The sequence below is a fragment of the Cyanistes caeruleus genome, chromosome 5 (assembly GCF_971803275.1).
Source record: "Cyanistes caeruleus chromosome 5, bCyaCae1.hap1.1, whole genome shotgun sequence".
Lineage (NCBI taxonomy): Eukaryota > Metazoa > Chordata > Aves > Passeriformes > Paridae > Cyanistes > Cyanistes caeruleus.
Window position 1 is genome coordinate 46714720 of NC_141705.1, and position 19482 is coordinate 46734201.

At 42.5% G+C, this 19482-nt stretch overlaps 1 protein-coding gene across 1 annotated transcript; it reads left to right on the forward strand.

The window, feature by feature from the left end:
- The first annotated feature begins 2882 nt into the window (after window positions 1–2882).
- ETNPPL (ethanolamine-phosphate phospho-lyase) lies at window positions 2883–17063 on the forward strand. The gene is made up of 13 exons (XM_023924720.2): window positions 2883–3126; window positions 4907–5025; window positions 5188–5347; window positions 6164–6238; window positions 7707–7800; window positions 8851–8967; window positions 10681–10763; window positions 11245–11470; window positions 12339–12493; window positions 13235–13324; window positions 13527–13657; window positions 14537–14604; window positions 15461–17063. The coding sequence occupies exons 1-13, from the start codon at window positions 3071–3073 to the stop codon at window positions 15590–15592; spliced, it is 1506 nt and encodes a 501-aa protein (XP_023780488.2). The 5' UTR covers window positions 2883–3070; the 3' UTR covers window positions 15593–17063.
- The last annotated feature ends 2419 nt before the right edge of the window (window positions 17064–19482 follow it).

The following is a 19482-nucleotide window of genomic DNA, read 5'->3' on the forward strand; positions in this document are numbered from 1 at the left end:
TGGTATGTTAAAATCGTTGTGAGGTAATTGATTCTAGTTGAGATAAAACTGATAAAAACAAATGTTTACAACACACCCTGTGCTTAACTGGCTTAGGGCCCTTCTGGACTGGTCACTGCATGAACTCACAGGCAAGTCCATTCTCCTTCCAGAGCAAATGCCAAGCAGCTGCCTGTCCCTGAGAAGGTGCAGACAGGTATGGTTTGTCCATCTTTAAATTTCTGTACTGAAACAGATCTTCAGTGCAGAACAGTTTCCGCAGCAAATCCATCTGCAATGGGTTTAATTCTCAGGGAGCACCAGCAATATATTGTTTTTCAGAGGAACTCCTCTGCAGTCAAATAGGTAACCAGAGGCACCTTACTTGAACACTGGGTAACTGTTAGAAATATTTACTCCTTTTCATCCTTCATAGAGGAAGCCAGGCTGCTGGTTTCTGGTACCATGCCAGGACAAAGCCCATAAACAAGCATAGAAAAAAGAAAGTAAATTAAAATGTTAATAAAGCAAACAGAACAGGATGGAGTAAACAGCATATTTTGGGTTGCATTTTTGTTTTTTTCCTAAAACACAAGTATTTTGGAAAAAAAAAGAAGAAGAAACTATTTTAATCCTACTATGTATCACGGAGAGATGGCTGCCAGTATTTAGTGCATAGCATTATGATAGCAAGTGGTGCTGCAAAGGCCTATGTCTAGGTCAGGGTCTCTGCTAGTCTTGGGAGAGACTCCACACATGACACTTGACAGGCTTGCTCCTGCTCATAGTATCAAGAGAGCATGAAAGAACAATGAGCCAAGAGGGAGGGATATTTCCTTGATTGTTAAGCCCCTTCCCATGGCTTTGAAGGAACAGAGAAGCAACATCTCCCTTCTACTTCACCTGTCACTTCAAGCTTGCCCAATGAAGTTTGCTATTGCTTCAAACAGTTCCTAAGCTAGCTGTGAGCAAACTTCCTTTTGCTAAACCTGAAACAAAAGCCCTGATTTGGTCAGGCTGTCAGTGCATGCTTCTAAAGTAGTAGCACAGTATTTTGCATATCCCTTAAATCTGTTTGTGGTCCAGGGTTTCTGCATGAGCAGGACCAGGCAGATCAGCATAAAGAGCTGAGATTTTCTAGTGTTGGCATCGGCAGCAGCCCTGGAGGGAGGGACGAGGCTGTGCTCGGCACCGACAGAGGGCAGACACCAGCTCGGTGTGAGAAAACCATCTCTCCTGAAATGCCTTGGGACTCACAGATGGGGATGCTGCCTGGCCCCAGCCTTTCTGTACATTGCTGGTACAAAGGGATTGCTGCTAAATCACTATGTAAGGTGTAGTACAACCTCAACTGCATCTACCCTATGCTAAATACCATTGCCTGGTTTTCAGAGATGCAGGCAAAATGGAGAGGCATTGCAGAGAGCGTTCCTGACAGGCTCTAGCCTTGCTCTGTTTGGATGTCAGCAGATCTAATGCCTATTCTCTTCTTGAGGACCCATCAATGAATTTCATCCTTGCCTGTACAGTAAAATACTGCCCTAGCTGACAGTTTTGGCAACTCTTTCATGTCTTTTTTAGTCTTTCTGCCTGGACAAGGCACTGAAGACAGGCAGCAGCTGTCTCTGCAGGGATAGAGGTGGAGCTGCTGTGACTTCTGCTACTCTGTTGCTTGGTGAGGCAAGGTTTCCCATGGAGCAGGACTGTAGAATGTCGAAGCTTCAAATTTAACACTGAGGAAACTCTAGTAAATGACTGGATGGGAAGAAGTGTTGTCTAGAGAAGCAGAAAGGTGGCTTGCTGGCAGAGATATTAAAAAAAAAAAATAAAAAATCAGGAAGTGTGTTTCTTCAATCTGCAGAATTTGGGATGACTTTCTGGATACTGATCAAGAAAAAGGAAGTACCATCAGCACAGGAAATTGTGTGGCTTTACATATGCTCTCTGAGAACTCTTCCAAACGTAGTGCTGCAGGTGGCACAGACGAGCTACAGATGGGGTGGCAGGGCCGTGGGCGAGTGCTCTGCTGTCTGCTCATGCAGCTCAAGGAGCTGCCTCCAGGGGAGCGCTTGCCAGAGAGAAGGTAAATCTGAGATGCTCCCCCGGCAGCTTCGCTGTTTTGAAATGCGATGCCTCTCGATGTGAATTCTGTCCTTCTTCCCCCGTTTTATTCTCCCCTCTTTTTTCTTGTGGGCTTTGATGTCCAGCGAGATGGTTACCGAATGTAAGCATGAAGAAATGCCACGTTCGAGCAAGTCGCTTCTACATGCGCTTTCAAAGTGACCAAGGAGTAGGTTTGTTTAGATGTTGCCTAGACCTAGGAGTGAACCCATGTGTTTGAGCTCTGTTCTACGTACGTGCACAAAACCTGGCAAATCGTAGATCTTACTGATTTGCCTCACTTTACAAGAAATGCTGAAATACCGATACCGGCTCCGATGGACATATACAAGTCTCAGCCTACTCTTACAAGCAGATTTTGGGGCATGAGAGGCAGAGAGGGACATCGAATTATGACCCTGATTTTGATTAAATAATCGGCTTTGTGTTCCTCCCCCCAGGCCCCCAGCCCGAATGTTTGTGGCAGTGGCGCTGTGGCCGCCAGGGTGACAGACGAGTGGCAGGAATGGCAGGATGGCCAGTGGGAGCCGAGCGCTCGCCCCCACGCCCCAAGTCGGTTCTTTTGCGAGTTTGTGCCCGTCTGCACCCCAAGGGGGAAAAAAATCCCAAATTAATTTTAAACCAACAATACTCTAAGGCACAGGACTCACTCGCGGCTGGCCCGCCTCAGCTGAACAGGAAACACGAGTTCCCCGAAAGGAAAACCCAGGGGGCTGGGGGAGCGGTCGGGACGGGACGTCCCGTCCTGTCCCGTCCTGTCCCGTCCTGTCCCGTCCTGTCCCGTCCTGTCCCGTCCTGTCCCGTCCTGTCCCGTCCTGTCCCGTCCTGTCCCGTCCCGCCGGGGCAGGCGGGAGGGAGGGAGGCGGGGAGGAGGGGTTTGGCCGGGGCCGGCGCCCGCATAAGAGGCGGGGAAGCCTTGGGTGGCTCGGACGGACGGTGTTCCCCAGTGCCGTGCCGTGCCTGCGCCGGGATGGAGGAGCTCTACAGCAAGGCGGAGACCCTCGCCCTTCGGAGGAAGCACATCGGGTAGGGGCGGCGGAGGGGCCGGGAGCGGGGCGGAGGGGACGAGGAGGAGGAGGAGGAAGGTCTGTCTCTGGGGACAGAGCCCCTCCGGACCCGCGAGCTGGCGGGGGACACGGACACGCACAGGACCTGTCATCCCCCTGGTTTCCAGGTGTCGGGACAGCCCGGAATTCCCTGGGCGGGCGGGGGATGCCGTCATTCAAACACTGCACATGGAGCGCATCGTTCGCTTCTCCAGCAGCTCAAAGCAAGCGGCCGGGATGTGGTACCCAGGCGTGTGTCTAAAATGAGGCTGCGCAGGGATGGGGCTTTTTTGTGCGTGCACCTGCAGAACAGCCGTGTCTGCTGAATGAACCTGTTGCTATTTCCTGAGCTGAGTTTAACTGGGGGACGTGCGGGAGGGCTGCCAGTGGTTGTGTCCTGAGCGACAATCCTGGCTGCGCACGTATCTGATCCCTCTGTAGGGCAATGTTAGTTCCCACGGGATGTGCAGCTTTCATCATTTCTTCGGTAGATGTTGTCAAGCGAAAAATAAGTCCAGGCTGTAAAAACAGATCTATTTTGCTGATTGCATTTAAACGTGTAGCATATAGAGGAATCTTACTAAAGATCCATAAGTCACAAAAGATTCCCTAAGGTCATGGCCCCATAAAGAGAGAAAATCAACCGCTTTTTAGGGGCCAGCTCAATATTAAAAGAGTCCTGCTCTGCACAAGGATTGCAGGATTGAGCAGTGCTGGGTGAACAAAGAGAAACTTCCACAGAATGAACTGACAGGTTACAGGGAAAAAAACTGTAGACACGGAATGGCCAATTATGATGGACATTGCTTTAAAAGTATAGCAGAGAAATAGCTGAAGATGTCAGAAAAGATCTATGCATCAGGGCTAGAAGCTATGAGAAAGAAAGCAAACTACTTCACTATCCAGGAGTCACATTTACAAGTGACATTACAAGTTCATAACCACACTATACCCAACAATAGCTCTCAGACTTACCTGGAAACAACTGTGTTTATCCAAGGTCATATAAACACTGATAAATGTTCAGAAGACTTTCCTTCTGCTCAGTAATATCATTCAACGTAATTACACAGCTGGGACATTCTCCAAGGGGGGAGAAGGAAAGAAAAAAGAGCCCTTAAAGAATACTTTGGTTAATATTATAAGGAGCTTGAGTTTTGCTATAAGTCAGTGAGATTTAGATGCTTATAAAATGCTGCTCTTAAAGATTTTGTTCAAAGCACACGGAGTGAGAGTATGAGGGTTTTAGGACCTGCTCAGCACCTCTGAAAATAAAGCCTGCAAGGCATTAATGTTTTGTTCTCAACTCTGACCTCTATATGCTACAGTCATCTGTTGCATAATGATTATTTTGGCTATAGTATGAAACAGTGCTTAACAGCTTACTTTAGTTCCAGAGAGTTATTTGGCCATAGATGTCTGTGAGGCATGTAAACAAGCAGAGCTACAGCCTAGGAACACGGCAGGACATATAAGGACCTGGAAAGACGTGCAGACACTGTTCTGCTGTGAAATCAATTGCAGGCAGGGTCAGGCTTTGAAAACACCCAGCTTCTGTTCCCACTGTGCCGGGGGAGGTGCAAGGGTTTTCACTGTGAGCAAGAGCCCCTGCCTGACCACCACCTAAATGACTCACAAGCTTTTTTTGCAGAAGGAGGTAATTGCCTCCAGAGCTCCAAAAAATTAACCATCTCAACACTCAAGGGAGGGAGAAAAAAAAAAGAGAAAATTAAAATGGTGTTATGTTTATTATGTCTTAGGCCTTCCTGCAAAGTTTTCTATGCCAAAGATCCTCTGAAGATCGTCCGTGCTCAGGGCCAATATATGTTTGATGAGAAAGGAGAAAGATACTTGGACTGCATCAACAATGTTGCACATGGTAAGGAGTTTGACTTGTGAGACTGCTGCCATTCCTTAATTTCCAGTAGGGATCAGGGCACATTTCTGCCAAGTGATGATGCTCACAGTGCTTCTGTGAACATCCTTCTGTGGTTCAGTAGTTGACTGCTTGCTAGTAATAACTAATTGCTTTCTTCTTTAGTGGGCCACAGCCACCCATATGTGATAAAGGCTGCGACAAAACAGATGGAACTGCTCAATACAAACTCCCGCTTCCTGCATGACAACCTTGTTCAGTATGCACAGCGTCTCACAGCCACTCTGCCTGACAAACTCTCTGTTTGCTATTTTGTTAACTCTGGGTAGGTCTGAATTGTATTTTTTTTTATATGAATATTTTTTATTACTATTTTGCTCCTGTTTGAGACAGAGACTCAGGACAGCTTGGTCTAAATCTTACTAAGTAGGACTTAGTAACATGCAACAAAAATATATCCAGCACTGATCAGAACTTACTTCCTATTTGCAGCCATCATATTTAGAGTGATGGCTCAAAGCAAGAGAAGCAAAACATGACACTGGCCTGCTGAATGCTATGCAAAAAAAAAAAGAGGGGAAAAGAAGAGGAAATTAACTCTGCAAACTGGTGAATGTTATTTACAGACTGATGAATGCCACCTGTAAATTGACATATAACCTTGGAATCAAGTTAGTCTTCTTTAGGCAGTTTAGTAGTGTGTGATCACTTACATGTTGAAAACAGACAACCTGCAGGGACCTGTGAGCAGAGGGGCTGTGACAGATCAGGCTTTCTCCTTTCCTGGAGAAAGGACTTGCAAAGTGTGGGAGATGGGGCTTTGCTTTTTGAGGGTTAGTGGATGCATTGTGTTCTCAGCTGCAAACTGGCCTCTTTTGTACCAATGGGAGGTAAATATCTACAGGCAAACTGGGGGAGGGAAATAAAGCATCTCTTTGTTTGTTGTTTATACAAAGGGCTGTTTTATCTTTGCCCCCTTACATGGCACATATAGTCTCAACCTTAGCACTGCAATCTGTAGAGTAACAGAGTTTACTGTGTTGATTTATTATATCCATGAGTCCCATGCCTTGTCTTCTGTCGGAATACCCTTTTAATTGGAAGCTCTCCTTCACTGGTTTGCTGCTCTGTTATTATGCAGGTCTGAAGCAAACGATCTTGCTTTACGACTGGCTCGGCAGTACCGTGGGCACCAAGATGTGATCACCCTGGAAAAGTAAGTGCACACAGTAGCTTATGTGAATGCAGCCAGCAGCTCCTGCCATTACTTCAGAAGCAGCTTTGCAGCAACCCCCTGCTGTTTGTACTCCACTGCCTGCTGAAAGAAAAGCTTTGTTGCTTTAGTATTAGAACAGATCAGGAAATCCCTTTTTCACATTTGGGTAAACACAAGTTTTGAAGATCTCTGAAAAATAAGCTTGTTGGTCACCCCAGAAGGTCGGTCACCTGTTAGAGGGCATTTCCCACAGACTCCCAGAGCAATTCAGGCCAGACTTAAATGTTGCTTTCAAAAGCAGTGAGTGGTCTGGCTACTGGGCTGCTCTGGAAAAGGGCTTTCTGTTCGTCACACATTGCTGGATATGTTTCATTTTGCACAAATAAATATTCAGCGGTCAAGAAGAAGGATCCTGTAGTTTCGCAGCAGTGCTGCAATGATGCTCATCTCTCCTTCAGTGGACACAACTATGCACACAAAACCAAGTGGCTGCAAAATGAGGAGGTGTTGAGAGGGCTGCCAGCCACAGGGTAGGTGGCTAACTGCATTTCAGGGTTTTCCTATCCTAGATGCAGCTGTAGGTTTGGTGACATTGCTGTAGTGCTGAATTTTCTTCTCAGGTTGTGATTAGAAAGTACAGTCAGAGCAAAAGCAAAGGCACATGTTTCTGTCTGAACAGCACAAACCTTGTTTGACTCAGCCATATCCAGATCCTTGTTAGGAACACACTAAACTGTTCTACTAAGAAGTTGTGACACGTCTTTGGTTTGGTTTGAGGTTTGCTTTGCTTCAGGTTTATGGCTGAGCAAAAGTTTTTATTATTCCCTGAATAAAGATGCTACATGCTTTAGTCTCTAAAGGCTCTGGTTCCTCACTTCTAAATCAGTTGGCCTCAATAGTAACCAGTTTTAGCACACTCTGCAGTATAAAACATTTATATTCAAACAATATCCTTTTCCTGACTGTGGCTTCTGCCAAACCCTCTCACCTGCGGTGCCTTCAGGGCAGATGGTGGTGGGCTGCTGCTGCTGAAGGTCCTCACTTCTCAGTGCAATGCACACTCCTGAGTTTTCAAAATGGTGTTGGGACCTAGCTTGCAAAGCTTGGGCTGGCCAGAGTGGGGCCCATGGGGTGGAAATGAAGGAGCTGGACACACCCTTCAGCTCTAGGTAAGGCTGCTAGGGCAGCCACCTTGATGTCAGTGCAGTCCAGACATCATCTCGGTCTGTCTCCATGTCCGCATTTGATTTTATCCTGCTTCCAGTCTCGCTAGTAAGTTACAGTCAACAGCAATTTCATATTGTCTTTGAGAGAAAGACTGAGTAAATCAAATCAAATCAAGATCCCTTCACAAACGATGCTACAGTGTTGCAGATACAGGTGCTATTCTGTCTGATAGGAGCAATTGTAAATTTGGCTCTTCTATACATTTGGTGAAAAGTGACTTGGATATTTAACACTCACACAGTGCTTACCATGGCCACGTTACATCTCTGATTGACATCAGCCCCTATAAATTTAATCAGCTGGGAAAGGACAGCAAGAAGGAGTATGTGCATGTGGTAAGTATGGTTTTTGGTTTGTTTTGTGGTGTTTTTGGTGGGTTTTTTTTGGTTTGTTTGTTGGTGTTTGGTTTGGTTTAGGGTTTTTTTTTTTTTTGATCATTTTTATGCCTGTTATGCAGCATATTGAATTACCCACTTCTGGTGTAAATATACTTTCATTCGTTTTGCTGATGCTAGTGCACATATGCTTGGCTGATTTCAGTGGAATAAATACAGCAAAATTGTTTGATTTTGGGTTTCTAAGAAGGTGTTCAGCTGTGGGGCTGATTTCCTTCATTGTGCTACAGTCACTGCATTGTACAGTTACACAGTTCAATGCAATTAGCCAATATCCATTGTGTTGGTTTGGTTAAAGATAAGCAGGACTTTGAGTCAAGTTCCAAAAACTGGAAAGGCAGATTTCACAGGTTTACACAGATTTGGGTATAAGACTCATGAGTGTCTAAGGAAGTGTGATTTTTCAGATAGACTTGTGTATCTTAAAAAGACAAAAATGTTTCTCAGTCCAAAAATGTGCACCAAGCAGATCTTTCCTATCTAGAACTCTGTGCATTAACTGCACTGCCAAAGCAGCATCCACCTTTTTATACCACTTCCTTTCTCTTAGTTGCTGAACCTTTCCTAGCACCTTTTGTAGAGGCTTGAATGCAACACAGATTTGTACCATGACTAAAATGCTGGAGGAAAGTGACAGACTGGAAAACCCTACTCTCCAGTTGCAGAAATGGATCTTCTGTGAGAATCTGAAATAAGGTGGTGAATTGTACTCATTATTGTATCGTGAGGGAGAGGAAGGACAGTCTTGAAAGGTGGATGAGGTAGATGATGGTTCTTACAATGGCTGTGTTCTGTAATATTGAACACATGGCAGGCCCAGATTGAATTTAAGCTCCAGTAATCATTTTTGCAATTCAAACGTTCAGGCTGTACTAATTCTTATTACCTATTTATGTGGAAAGCAAATAAAGTGGAGCAATAAAAAAGAAAGTAAATGTTTCATGGAAGGATTGCCTTCATATAAACAAATAAACAAACTGGTCTTTTCAGGCTCCTTCTCCAGATATCTACAGGGGGAAATACAGGGAAGATCACCCAGATCCAGCAAGTGCTTATGCTGAAGAGGTGAAGAAGATTATTGAGGAAGCACAGAAGAATGGACGCAAGGTGTGTGTTTTGTGCTCTAGAAATGCTGAGGCTTCATCTGTTTATTACGGCATGGGGGCATGTAACGGGCAACTGAGGACTTGTTTCTTTCCCAATTTCACATACTTCCCTTTCCCTTCATTTTCCTATGGTGGGTTCTGTTCAAAATGGGCCATTTTTCTATCTGATGCTCTTATGATAATTTTTCTAGGCATCAATGAAAGGATCAATAATACAGTTGTATATAAGCAGATACAATCAAAGCTGTTAAAATTCCTATTTTATGCATTGAATCAGAAGATTGTTAATATTGTAGGGAAAGGTTTGAGGTCAGCTGAGAAACTACATCACAAATCCTAGCAAGGATATACAAAAAACCCCCAGGTCATGGAGAAAATCTATTCAATAAAATCTTGGTACTACATTTCTGAGCCTGTTTGGTTAAGATAACTTTGAAGTCATATAAAAAGGTGAAACTTTCACTCATACACAGTATGACCTTGATAAAAACAGACAATTTCTAAACAGGTGTACCTAAAATGTTTGTTAATCTTTTATATGATGGCATTAGTGTGTTGAGACTTGTAGGGCTTGATCCAAAACCCGCTGAAGTCCCAGAAGACTTCAGCGGAGACTGGAACATGTTCCCTTCTAGTCCAAAGGACTTACATCACCCCTCTTTTAGTTTCTTCATCAACTTTTTTTTTATTCTCTACTAACGGATAGTTTTGTTTTTTCTTCCCCTGTTTCCTTTCTTTTGCACATTTCTTAGGTCTTGGTGACATAGACCTGTGGCAGGACAAGTTGTGCTAAAGGCTAAGCCTCACATGCTATGGGAAGCTTCGTGCTCTTTGGCCGTGTGCTCAAATGTAGTGTACGGTTCTTTACACGTTACTGCTCGGCCTTGTTTCCAGGAAGACTGCACCAGCACAGAGACCCCTTGATGCTCAGGCAGGGGCTCACAAGTGGTGTGGGGATGCAATCCCTTAAATAGCAGACTTATGCTGAGACCTTGGGGTAATATTGTATCTCTGCTGCATAGACCTCTGCTGTTGACAAGAAACAAATTTTGATGTTCCAGTGTGTCTGATCTGCTGCTCTCACCCTTCCTGACTTGAAATAACTTTCTTTTTCATTCCTAGCAACTGGAATTATTTCATCTGTAGAATTTTTCCCTTCTTTTATCAAGTGCTTCATGCTGACATGTTATTTGTGTAGTTATTTGCATTAGGCAGGGGTGCCCAAAGGCTAGCCACAGGTCATCTTACAGGTCAACTTCCACCCATCTCTACCTGGTGTTCAGGATTAAACAAAAAACCCACATACACCTGCAAGCCTTGTTACCTTCTTAGGGAAGATGGTTGTGTGTCTCCTGGCACTGTTGTGTGTCTCCTGTAAACTGGCATTTCTAAATAAATTTATGTAGCTCCCAAGAGCCTAATCCAACATCCACGGACACCTGGAAGTGTCATCCAGTTCAACACAAGGGCTTAATGGAGATCCTTCCTTTCCCATCAGGCTGCAAAGGTGTCCCTGGCTACTGCAAATTTGGGCACTCCAATTACAAAATAAGTAAGTCCTTTAGCCATAGCTGTTTTCAAGAGCTCTCAGTTGTCCAGCCCATTGCGTGATAAAATTAAGGCCCACATTTAGACATTTATTTCTAGACTGTTAGATGTCTCTGCCAAGGCCAAGTAGATGAACACAGCTCTCACATGAGTTTGTCTCTTGTAGATTGCTGCCTTCATAGCTGAATCCATGCAGAGCTGTGGAGGCCAAGTAATTCCACCTGTGGGCTATTTCCAGAAAGTGGCAGAGTACGTATAGCACTTCACAATGGGGAAATTAAACAAAGAAATAGCTTTTTTCACTATAGACTTATCTAATCAATTCAGCTATTAACCTCTCCTGTTCTTGTCTATCTGTGGTTCATTTCTACTTATTGAAGTGTATGATTTCAGTTCAATTTTTTTGTGGAATGTCAGCTATTTTTTGGCTAGATACTTGCCATTCTTTTCCTATATTTAATCCTCAGCCATAAGTATGATGGAAGATGAAGTTAAACCAGTTATAATTCTACAGTACCATTACTATTTGACATTAAAATGTCAAAATCTTTTTCTTAACATGTAGCATACTAAAAATTTCATAGCTATAAAATAGCAATAACTGTATTCTTTCCTTTTTTCCTAACTTGGTCTCACACTGCAGAATTTCTGTGATGCAGACTGCCTTGTCCTTGATTGCCTACCCGTGTTCTGCAGCACTAGACTTTCAAGGTATTGTGTTTGTTTTCAGGTATGTGCGTGCAGCGGGTGGAGTGTTCATAGCTGATGAGGTCCAGGTTGGCTTTGGCAGAGTTGGGAAGCATTTTTGGGCATTCCAGCTGCAAGGTGAAGACTTTGTGCCTGACATTGTCACCATGGGAAAGCCCATTGGCAATGGACACCCTATGTCTTGTGTGGTCACAACAAGGGAAATTGCTGAAGGTTTTGGTGCTTCTGGACTGGAGTATTTCAATACAGTAAGTTCATAGGTTAAACTCTGGGCTTTTTTTTTTAAGAATTTTGATCTGCATTTAGCAGTTAGAAATTTTCCAGGTGGTCCAGATAACATCTGCAGCTCTCACTGCATCACATTACTAAGAGCTTGAGTCAACCACAGTCTAGTATCTAAAAGCAAGTGGAGAGTCTTTAAAATATGCTCTGTACCAAGTGTTACATCATCATATTGACCAGCACAAGCTCTCTGGCAGGTCATGCATCTCAGCTGACATCCATACAGATAAATTCTTCCTTATGTCTCTTTCCCTCTCCCCACTCTGAAATGTTGATCATGTAAAATTCCATTTTCTAGGATAGGCTCTGTGCTGGTGGAACTCTGCTGGCAGACCTTGCTCTGCAACTGACACCTAACAAAACAGTGACCTTTTACCAGGAAACATTTCACCTGCATGCATGCCACAGAGGCTCAGTCTTCCATTTACTGAGCCCTCCTTTCTGCTCCTGTGACTCAGCCTTCTTCCCAGCTACCATGAATTCCCCTATTTTAAATGGAGTTTATACTCTCTGGATCAAAATATATCAAATCTATCACCCACTGCTCTTCCCAGGAGCATTTTGCCTGCACCTGCAATCAGCTGAATTCTTCAGTCTAGAAATCTTTAAATTACTGCAACCTGAAGCAGAGGAAGAGGGAGCCCTTCCCTTGCCCAAATGTAAGGGATGGTGTTCCACAGCCTGAATGACACAAATCCCCACCTTTTCAAGCTTTCCTCATGACACACCAAGCAGGAGGGGGAAAGTGAAAACAACGTGGATAGCCACAGATTAATGTTTTGTTTTGATAGGTTTTGATTTTGATGACATGCGTTCTTTGATCTTTGCTTTCAGTTTGGAGGCAACCCAGTGTCTTGTGCCATTGGCTTGGCTGTGCTGGATGTAATAGAGAAAGAAGATCTCCAAGGCAATGCCACACGTGTAGGAAATTATCTCCTGGAGTTGCTGGCTGAGCAAAAGGAGAAACATCCCTTAGTGGGAGATATCAGGTGGGTGCATTGCAGCAATGTCAGAGAAGAAAGTAACTGCGCTAGAAAAAGCAACAAACTTGGTGTGAGTGGAACACAGAAACGTGTCATGATTTTGTTACACCTCTCCTTTAAAATGGACTACCCAAAACTGGTATTGTAAGGCCATATTTTTTTAAAAAAAGTTTTCCATCCATCTGCTTAATTAGTTACAAGCATAGCCAGTAGAAAAGTTCTGGGAAAGTAGGAGAAAGAGCCGTCCACATGCGATAACCAAGTTGTCAGCGCACTGTTTTAATCATGCAGACATTGTTCAAATCTCTGGTGCATTTCCTTGGGAGATGTTACTCTGGATTTTCCTCATCTCATGTTACTTCCATTGATAATTGCCTTCAGGTTTTTTTGGGGGGAAGGAGTTGGGTTGCAGGGTTTTTATACTTCCTTTTTTTCATTTTTTTCTCTCCCTGGCTTGCGATTTTCCGTATAAGCATGAAAGAAAATTATTCTGTCATTCTTATCTGGCCATGCAACTTTAAGGAGCCAGGTAAATTTATTTATCCAGAAATATCTGTTATCCCATTTGATTGTGTGTAGTTGCCAAAAGGTGACCAAAGACAAAGTCTCCCCTCTCATGCTGCTTCCCCCATTTGCACTCCAGGGAAGGGAATTACAATTGTTAGAAAAAGATATTGCATTTGCAGCCGAAGGTTTGGGTTACTGACGCTGGATTTCACTTGTCTGTACTTTTCTTTTCTACTCCAGGGGTGTTGGATTGTTTGTTGGAGTGGATCTGGTGAAAGATAAGCAAAAGCGAACACCAGCCACGACAGAAGCCCTTCATCTTATTTACAAGTAAGTAGTTCTTAAAGATTCTGCGCAGTGATCAAACCCTCCTAATATTTTTCAGCATTAATTTTATCTTCAATTTGTGTAGTTCTTGATGACACAGTACTGAAAAAGGAAAATTTTCAAATCTGTCTCAGCTTGAAGGAAGTGACAGGACACAACACAGTTTTATACCTGTGTCTAACACAGGTGTTTCCTCTTCCCACAGACTCAAAGAGCGTCAAATCCTTCTTAGTGCCGATGGACCCTACAGAAATATTTTAAAATTTAAACCGCCAATGTGCTTCACAATGGAAGATGCAAAACACACAGTGGAGATACTTGATGCACTTCTTACAGGTATGTGTGCTTTAGGGATCAAAGCAATACTCTTCGTTCATTTCCCAGTGAAACACCATTGTTAGCTAGGCCATTACTTGCAAGGGAAAGTCATCAACTGCATTTCTTGCCGTTCATCAAACTGCTGTTCTTAATGCCAATTATTATAAAAAAATACAAAGCCCCATATGTACTTTATCCAAACTTTTAGGCAAAATCCTGCTCTCGGGCCTTTCTCTTACAGACTCAATGTTATTACTCATTTCTGGTCACATATGCTGTTTGTTAAGGAGTGAATATATTAATTCAGCACAGGCCTGAAAGACGCTGCAGATACACTGGTGTAACTTTCCATAATGTGCTCTACCTTTTCCTTCTTTCTTTTTGTTTGTTTTTTAACTAGTGTACTGGAATGTGATTGTCTCACTCAAATTTAGCCTGAAGGTTTTCAGGCTCTAATTTTTTTTTTTTTTTTTCTTGAGAACCAACCCAGGGGAAAATAACATCAGTTATACTGTTAGCAAGAGGGCTCTTGGAACCTGTTATACATTAAATGCTCCCATCTGCTGAGAATATAACAACTAAAGTCAGACTTCCATGAACCTACAAAGGCAGAATTCTACTCTGAAAGGTCTCTCTGATACCCTGTGCTTCAGTCAAGTTGCTAATTTTATTCTTTTCTCTAAATACCCTCAAGCTAGACAGTCCTGATAGATTAATCACGTTGCCTCAAAAAATGTTTTAGGAAGTGTTCATCACTCTTCAGTTATTCTTCTGTGATAAATGCCCAGAGGAATAGCTGGTTTTTTTTTTTTTTACTTCTGCCAGCTACTAAATTGATGGTATGCTTACTTACCCCCTGTCATTTTCATTTAATTATTTTATTGCTTTCTTTTTCAGAATTGGAAGAAGCCACTGGAATGAAGGCAGAAAATAATGTATCTACAAATGTACAGTGTAAAAGAAAAGTATGTTTTAATTTTTTTAAAACTCTTTTTCAGATAGGTATTTGGCAAAGCAAGTATAAATTTCTTTGGTAGAGCTTGCCTTCATTTTTGGTCGTGTGAGTGGCTCTGTGCCTTGAAACTGAGCTCAGAGAGTAACTTGCTACTAGAAACCTGAGAGGATTTACCCTGTCTCACTGGGCTAAATCTAAAAAGAGCTGAGTAATCCAGACCAACATGTTACAGACAGGCCCCTTGCCTTATCTGCTTGTGTGCAAACAAGATCAACCAGACTTTGGGCTGCACAAAGCCATGAGCACAGCAGTCAGCAACTATTGGTCCTTGGTATTACATGCTACTGAAAGATATTTGGCTTTCTAAGCAAGCCTGCAGCCTGGAAGATGTCCAAGTTTTCAGAGAGTTCCAAGGATTTTGTTTCCACCATAGCTCTTTGAGTATGAATGGCTGATACACATCCAAATTAGGACTTCTTTGGTTGCAGACCCAGCTTGGATGAAGCACATATGATTTCTCACACCCTTAAAAACATGTCACCCTCTCTACAGGAAAGCTTGCTGAACTGTTCCTTGGTGGGTTTTCCAAGGAAAAATGGGGGTGGGAACACAATAGCTGAGCTGCCTAGGGATGTAGAAGTTAAACAGAGGCCTGATGAGTAATTGGCTATATATCTTGATTTTACAAGGTTCAGAGTGCAAACCTACTCTTACAGACATTTTAACACAATCAGTTCAATTTCTTTCAGAACTAAGTTGTGGCAATAATAGAGAGGCAGGCAGAGCTACCTAATGGGAACCAGGTCCAGTGGCTGCCTGGTGGAAGAGACACACACGACTCCACTGACATCTCCTTTTTGTTTCAGACAACTGAAGAGAGTTCTCAGCCAGAAGGTGCAAGTGAAAGCAATGGCCACATGAATGGAGCTGCCTGCCGACAAGAAAATGGGATTTATTCGAAAAAACGCTCAGTGCCAAGTAAAAGAATAAGAACATGAAGAGGGACAGTTTCTTCATTTGGTTTGAATTTGTGTCCATCTTGCTTATGAGATGAAGAGTGCAATAGTCTGAGTCCTAGGATGTTTGAAGCCTAGTCATGCCTTTCATAAACTGGCAGAATTCCTATTAGCTTCAGTAGGTTTAAAATACCTTTTCAGATACATGAGAACCGTGCCATGTGGCTTGAAATCTAGATGTGATGGAATGGACAAGCGATACAAAAATACCTTGGTGCCAATGGCAGGTGTGACGTAGGTACACAAACTTGGTGAAAACTGCAGATTTATCCATATTGTGCAGAATCTGATTTGCTTAGCTGCCATAAAGCAAATGCCAATCCTATTAAGTTTAAAAATATAAGCTTAACATGCTATTTTTACAATATTTTCAATTTCAATATGTAATATTGAGATGTTAATTACTTCCCATGTTTTAATGGCTGAATTCACTAAACAATGCTTGAAAAAAAAATCATTATCATCTTCTAGTGTAACTTAGGTCCTATGGACCATATTCCCAGCTGATGTAAATTGAAATAGCTTTGCTAATGTCAGCAATGCTCTGCTAAGAGTCTACATCTCTATGTGTTGAGACACGATGTCTATGCAGGGCACTCACTATAAATTCAAGGAAAATAAATAATCTAATTTTCTATGAATAAAGCAACTTTTATAAATATTTATATAGAGTAAGATTTTAAAATTTTTTCCCTAAAGTTTATAGATTGAATCGCATCAGTCTATAAAATATGCAAGTAAAGTATGTATTATTTCAGACACACTTATTTAATTTAATCTGAAGGTGTCTCAAAATTAGGTTCCCAGGGGCAATCCAGCTTGTCTTCCCATGGATTTGAGTTGTTTTGAGAGTCATGGGAATTACTGCCTGATCCTGTCAAAGCAGTGCTGGTACTTTTTGTCAGTGGAGATGAGGAGTTGCACACCAGTGCCAGGTGATCCTGGCACATAAATGCTGGATGGGTTACTAAAAGGAGAGGGCCACTGCATAAGCCATGCATGCAAACAGTGCCAATCTGTGCTGCAGATACTTTGCTGACTTTCCTCATTGCCAGTGTTAAATTTCAATTACAGCACACAAGCCCTGCCTCTCTTTCTTAATACATGCACAACTCCTTGTGATGGAGGACACTGAGGGCTTTCCAAATAGTTTGTATTTCAGAAAAAAATACTAAATGTATTTATTTCCTCTTCAGTTTTAATACCCTAAATTCTGCTGTTTCCTAATTGCTGCTAATGGTCCTACTGATATGACTGAAAATGGAGCACTTTACCTAATTTCATGTTTTCCACAATTTGCTACATTTATATCAATGTTTCTGGTAACGCTTTCCAACATTCTCAGTTGTTGCTTTTCCAACAATCTTAATGGCTTATTTTCTGTTTCATGATCCTTGAATAATTCTTCCATAAAAATAAATCTCTTATTTGTAATCATGATGTCCTACACAAAGAGGGATGGCTTTTTTTTTGTTTGTTTTAATTGTATTCTTCAGCAACACCTATTTGCTGAGGGAAGTAACTTCAGTTTTAGCTGGAGGTTGTCCCCATGCCAAGGCAGAACTGACTAGGCTGTGTTTCCCTGAGGCACTCAGCTGTTGGCAGCTCTTACCCTTCAAACCAAATGTTGCCTCAGCTGTCCCAGCTCATTCCCTGCTAACTCTGCACCAGGAAGAACACCAAAGGACTTTTCCAAAATGAAACTTCACAAAGTGAACTTAATTTGGTATGTCTAAAGGCACAGTTTCAGTCACTCCCTCTATGGAGTGCCACTACTTACATTTCACCTCATCCACTGTGTGCAGCAACAAGCAAGCAAATACTTGTGAGATTTATTAGAAGGCTTAAGCCCAAAGGCACAGAGCCCAGAGCCAGTCTGTACCACGACACCAGCTGTTGTAGCAGGTCATTAATATTTAATTTTCAAAAGGATGTCAAAGAACTAGACTTAAAAAATCTGATTAGCCTAAATCTAAGGTGAGGTAGTTTGAAGATTGCAACCTCATAAACACCACTCATAAACACACTTCTCCCTGTACCTGTGCCTTGGTTCTCAACACGCTCCAAATTTTTGGAACAACCTTTGCTCCAATTCATTTCTGTTTTTCACCCAGCTTCTGCTTCACAAGTCAGGAAGTTCACTACCTGTTGGCTCCGTTCATTTTGGAAAGTGCAGGTTACCTAGAAAAACTGAATATCCTATTTTCTTCAAACAAGAGAGGATATCACTCCTATGATGCACTCTAAAAAGAGCCACAATCATTTAAATAAAGGAAACAATCCAACAGTTACCAATATTTGAGCTGGATCTCCTAGACTTACTATTACTGCATCAGTGTTCCCCAGTATCTCAGAGTCCACTATGCACAATTATGCACATTCCCTTCTGTGAAGGCCTTATTAATTAGAAGAGCCTGGCTGAAGGATGAGAGAGTGAAAGCAGAAATAATTAAGGTTAAACACAGGGACCACAGTTCTAGTTAACTGATCAAATATATTCCCTTCATTAAACAGGCAAGGCTTTTTTTCCCCTTCCTGACTCCATAGTCATTTTTCTTCTTTCTACCTCTCCTATCCTGGCTGTGCAAATCCTGGTTTTAGCCATGCATTTCAACCTCCACCCTGGTCCTTCCAATCTCCACCTCCATAAGCCAGTTCCACTCACTAACCTTGCAGAATAAATGTAAGACCACACCTTTTTCCCCCAAGTTTTCTGGAAGGCTAAGGAACGGGCAAGGACAGGAGTAGGAGGCAGTGGAGTGAGGGAAAGGCAGGAATCCATCCCAAGTGGGCATCATGCTGGAGTTAGTAAGTTGTACCTTCACTCTAGCTCATCATCCTACTCAAATCACAATGGAGACAGTTTTATTGAATTCTCATAGTTTGCCACTGTTTTCTTTGCTCTTATATTGCACATTTATACAATAGACAGACCAGTTAGAACAAGGGAGCAAAGAAGGACTGTGCTTGCTGCAAATATCAATGAAAATGTGACACTGAGGGTCTGAATCCTCTGCCTGTTAATTCTGCTGCATAAAAGAAAGCAGGGCTGAGACTCTGTGGAGTCAGGAAGCTGTGCCTTAGACAGCACTGCTCTGGAGAGAAGAATCAGCATCCAGAGTTGCCATGCAGAACACTGCACAACTGCCAGGGAAACAGGGTATGCCACATCTCCTCCTCTGGAGGAGAAAAGCTGCAGCCTTACCTCTGTAAAACATTGCAATGGGACTACGATGAATAGCAGAATTATGCAAAATCATGTATTTTGTCTGTTGCTTTTTAGATTAATGGTTTCTTAGACATACAACAGCCTCTTCTCAGATAATACATTTATAATCTTCACAGCTGTGGCTGTGAAATGGCAGCCCCAACACACCGAAGTCCAGAAAAGTCCACACACACACATCCAGAAGCAGCAAGCTCTGATTATATCTCATAAAATTAAGGAGGTAAATGAAGCCTCAATTACTTATTTCACATGTGTCATTGCAAAGGACAAGACGTTTTTCTTAAAACAAAAAGTGAAACAGGGACAGAAATTAATTTTTAATGTAGTAAAATTTGAGTTAAATATCTGACTGTAGCAACTTCAGCACCAACATGCAAAAGAAAACCACATCTAAAAAAAAGTCAAAAACACCCATAATAAAAATGTGACTAAGTGGATGCCTCTTGCAAATGAATTTGTACAGCTATTTCTTGGAGAGTAAGCCTCCAGTGCTGCAGCTGAAAAGAGCTGAAAAACCAGAACGTGTTAAAGAAGAGGCAACTGATAATATGTATTAGAGATTATATTAGAGAAGACCAAGTAAGGTGCTGGGATGTACATTTATGTACTGGGTATATGCATTGAAGCCTGTTGTAGCTGCATC

Excerpts from the sequence above, each read along its gene's own strand:
- ETNPPL (XM_023924720.2), top strand. The coding sequence starts at position 3,071 with ATGGAGGAGCTCTACAGCAAGGCGGAGACCCTCGCCCTTCGGAGGAAG. Across the intron at positions 3,127-4,906 it reads CTTCGGAGGAAGCACATCGG|GCCTTCCTGCAAAGTTTTCT; the intron begins GTAGGGGCGGCG and ends ATTATGTCTTAG. Across the intron at positions 6,239-7,706 it reads GATGTGATCACCCTGGAAAA|TGCTTACCATGGCCACGTTA; the intron begins GTAAGTGCACAC and ends ACACTCACACAG.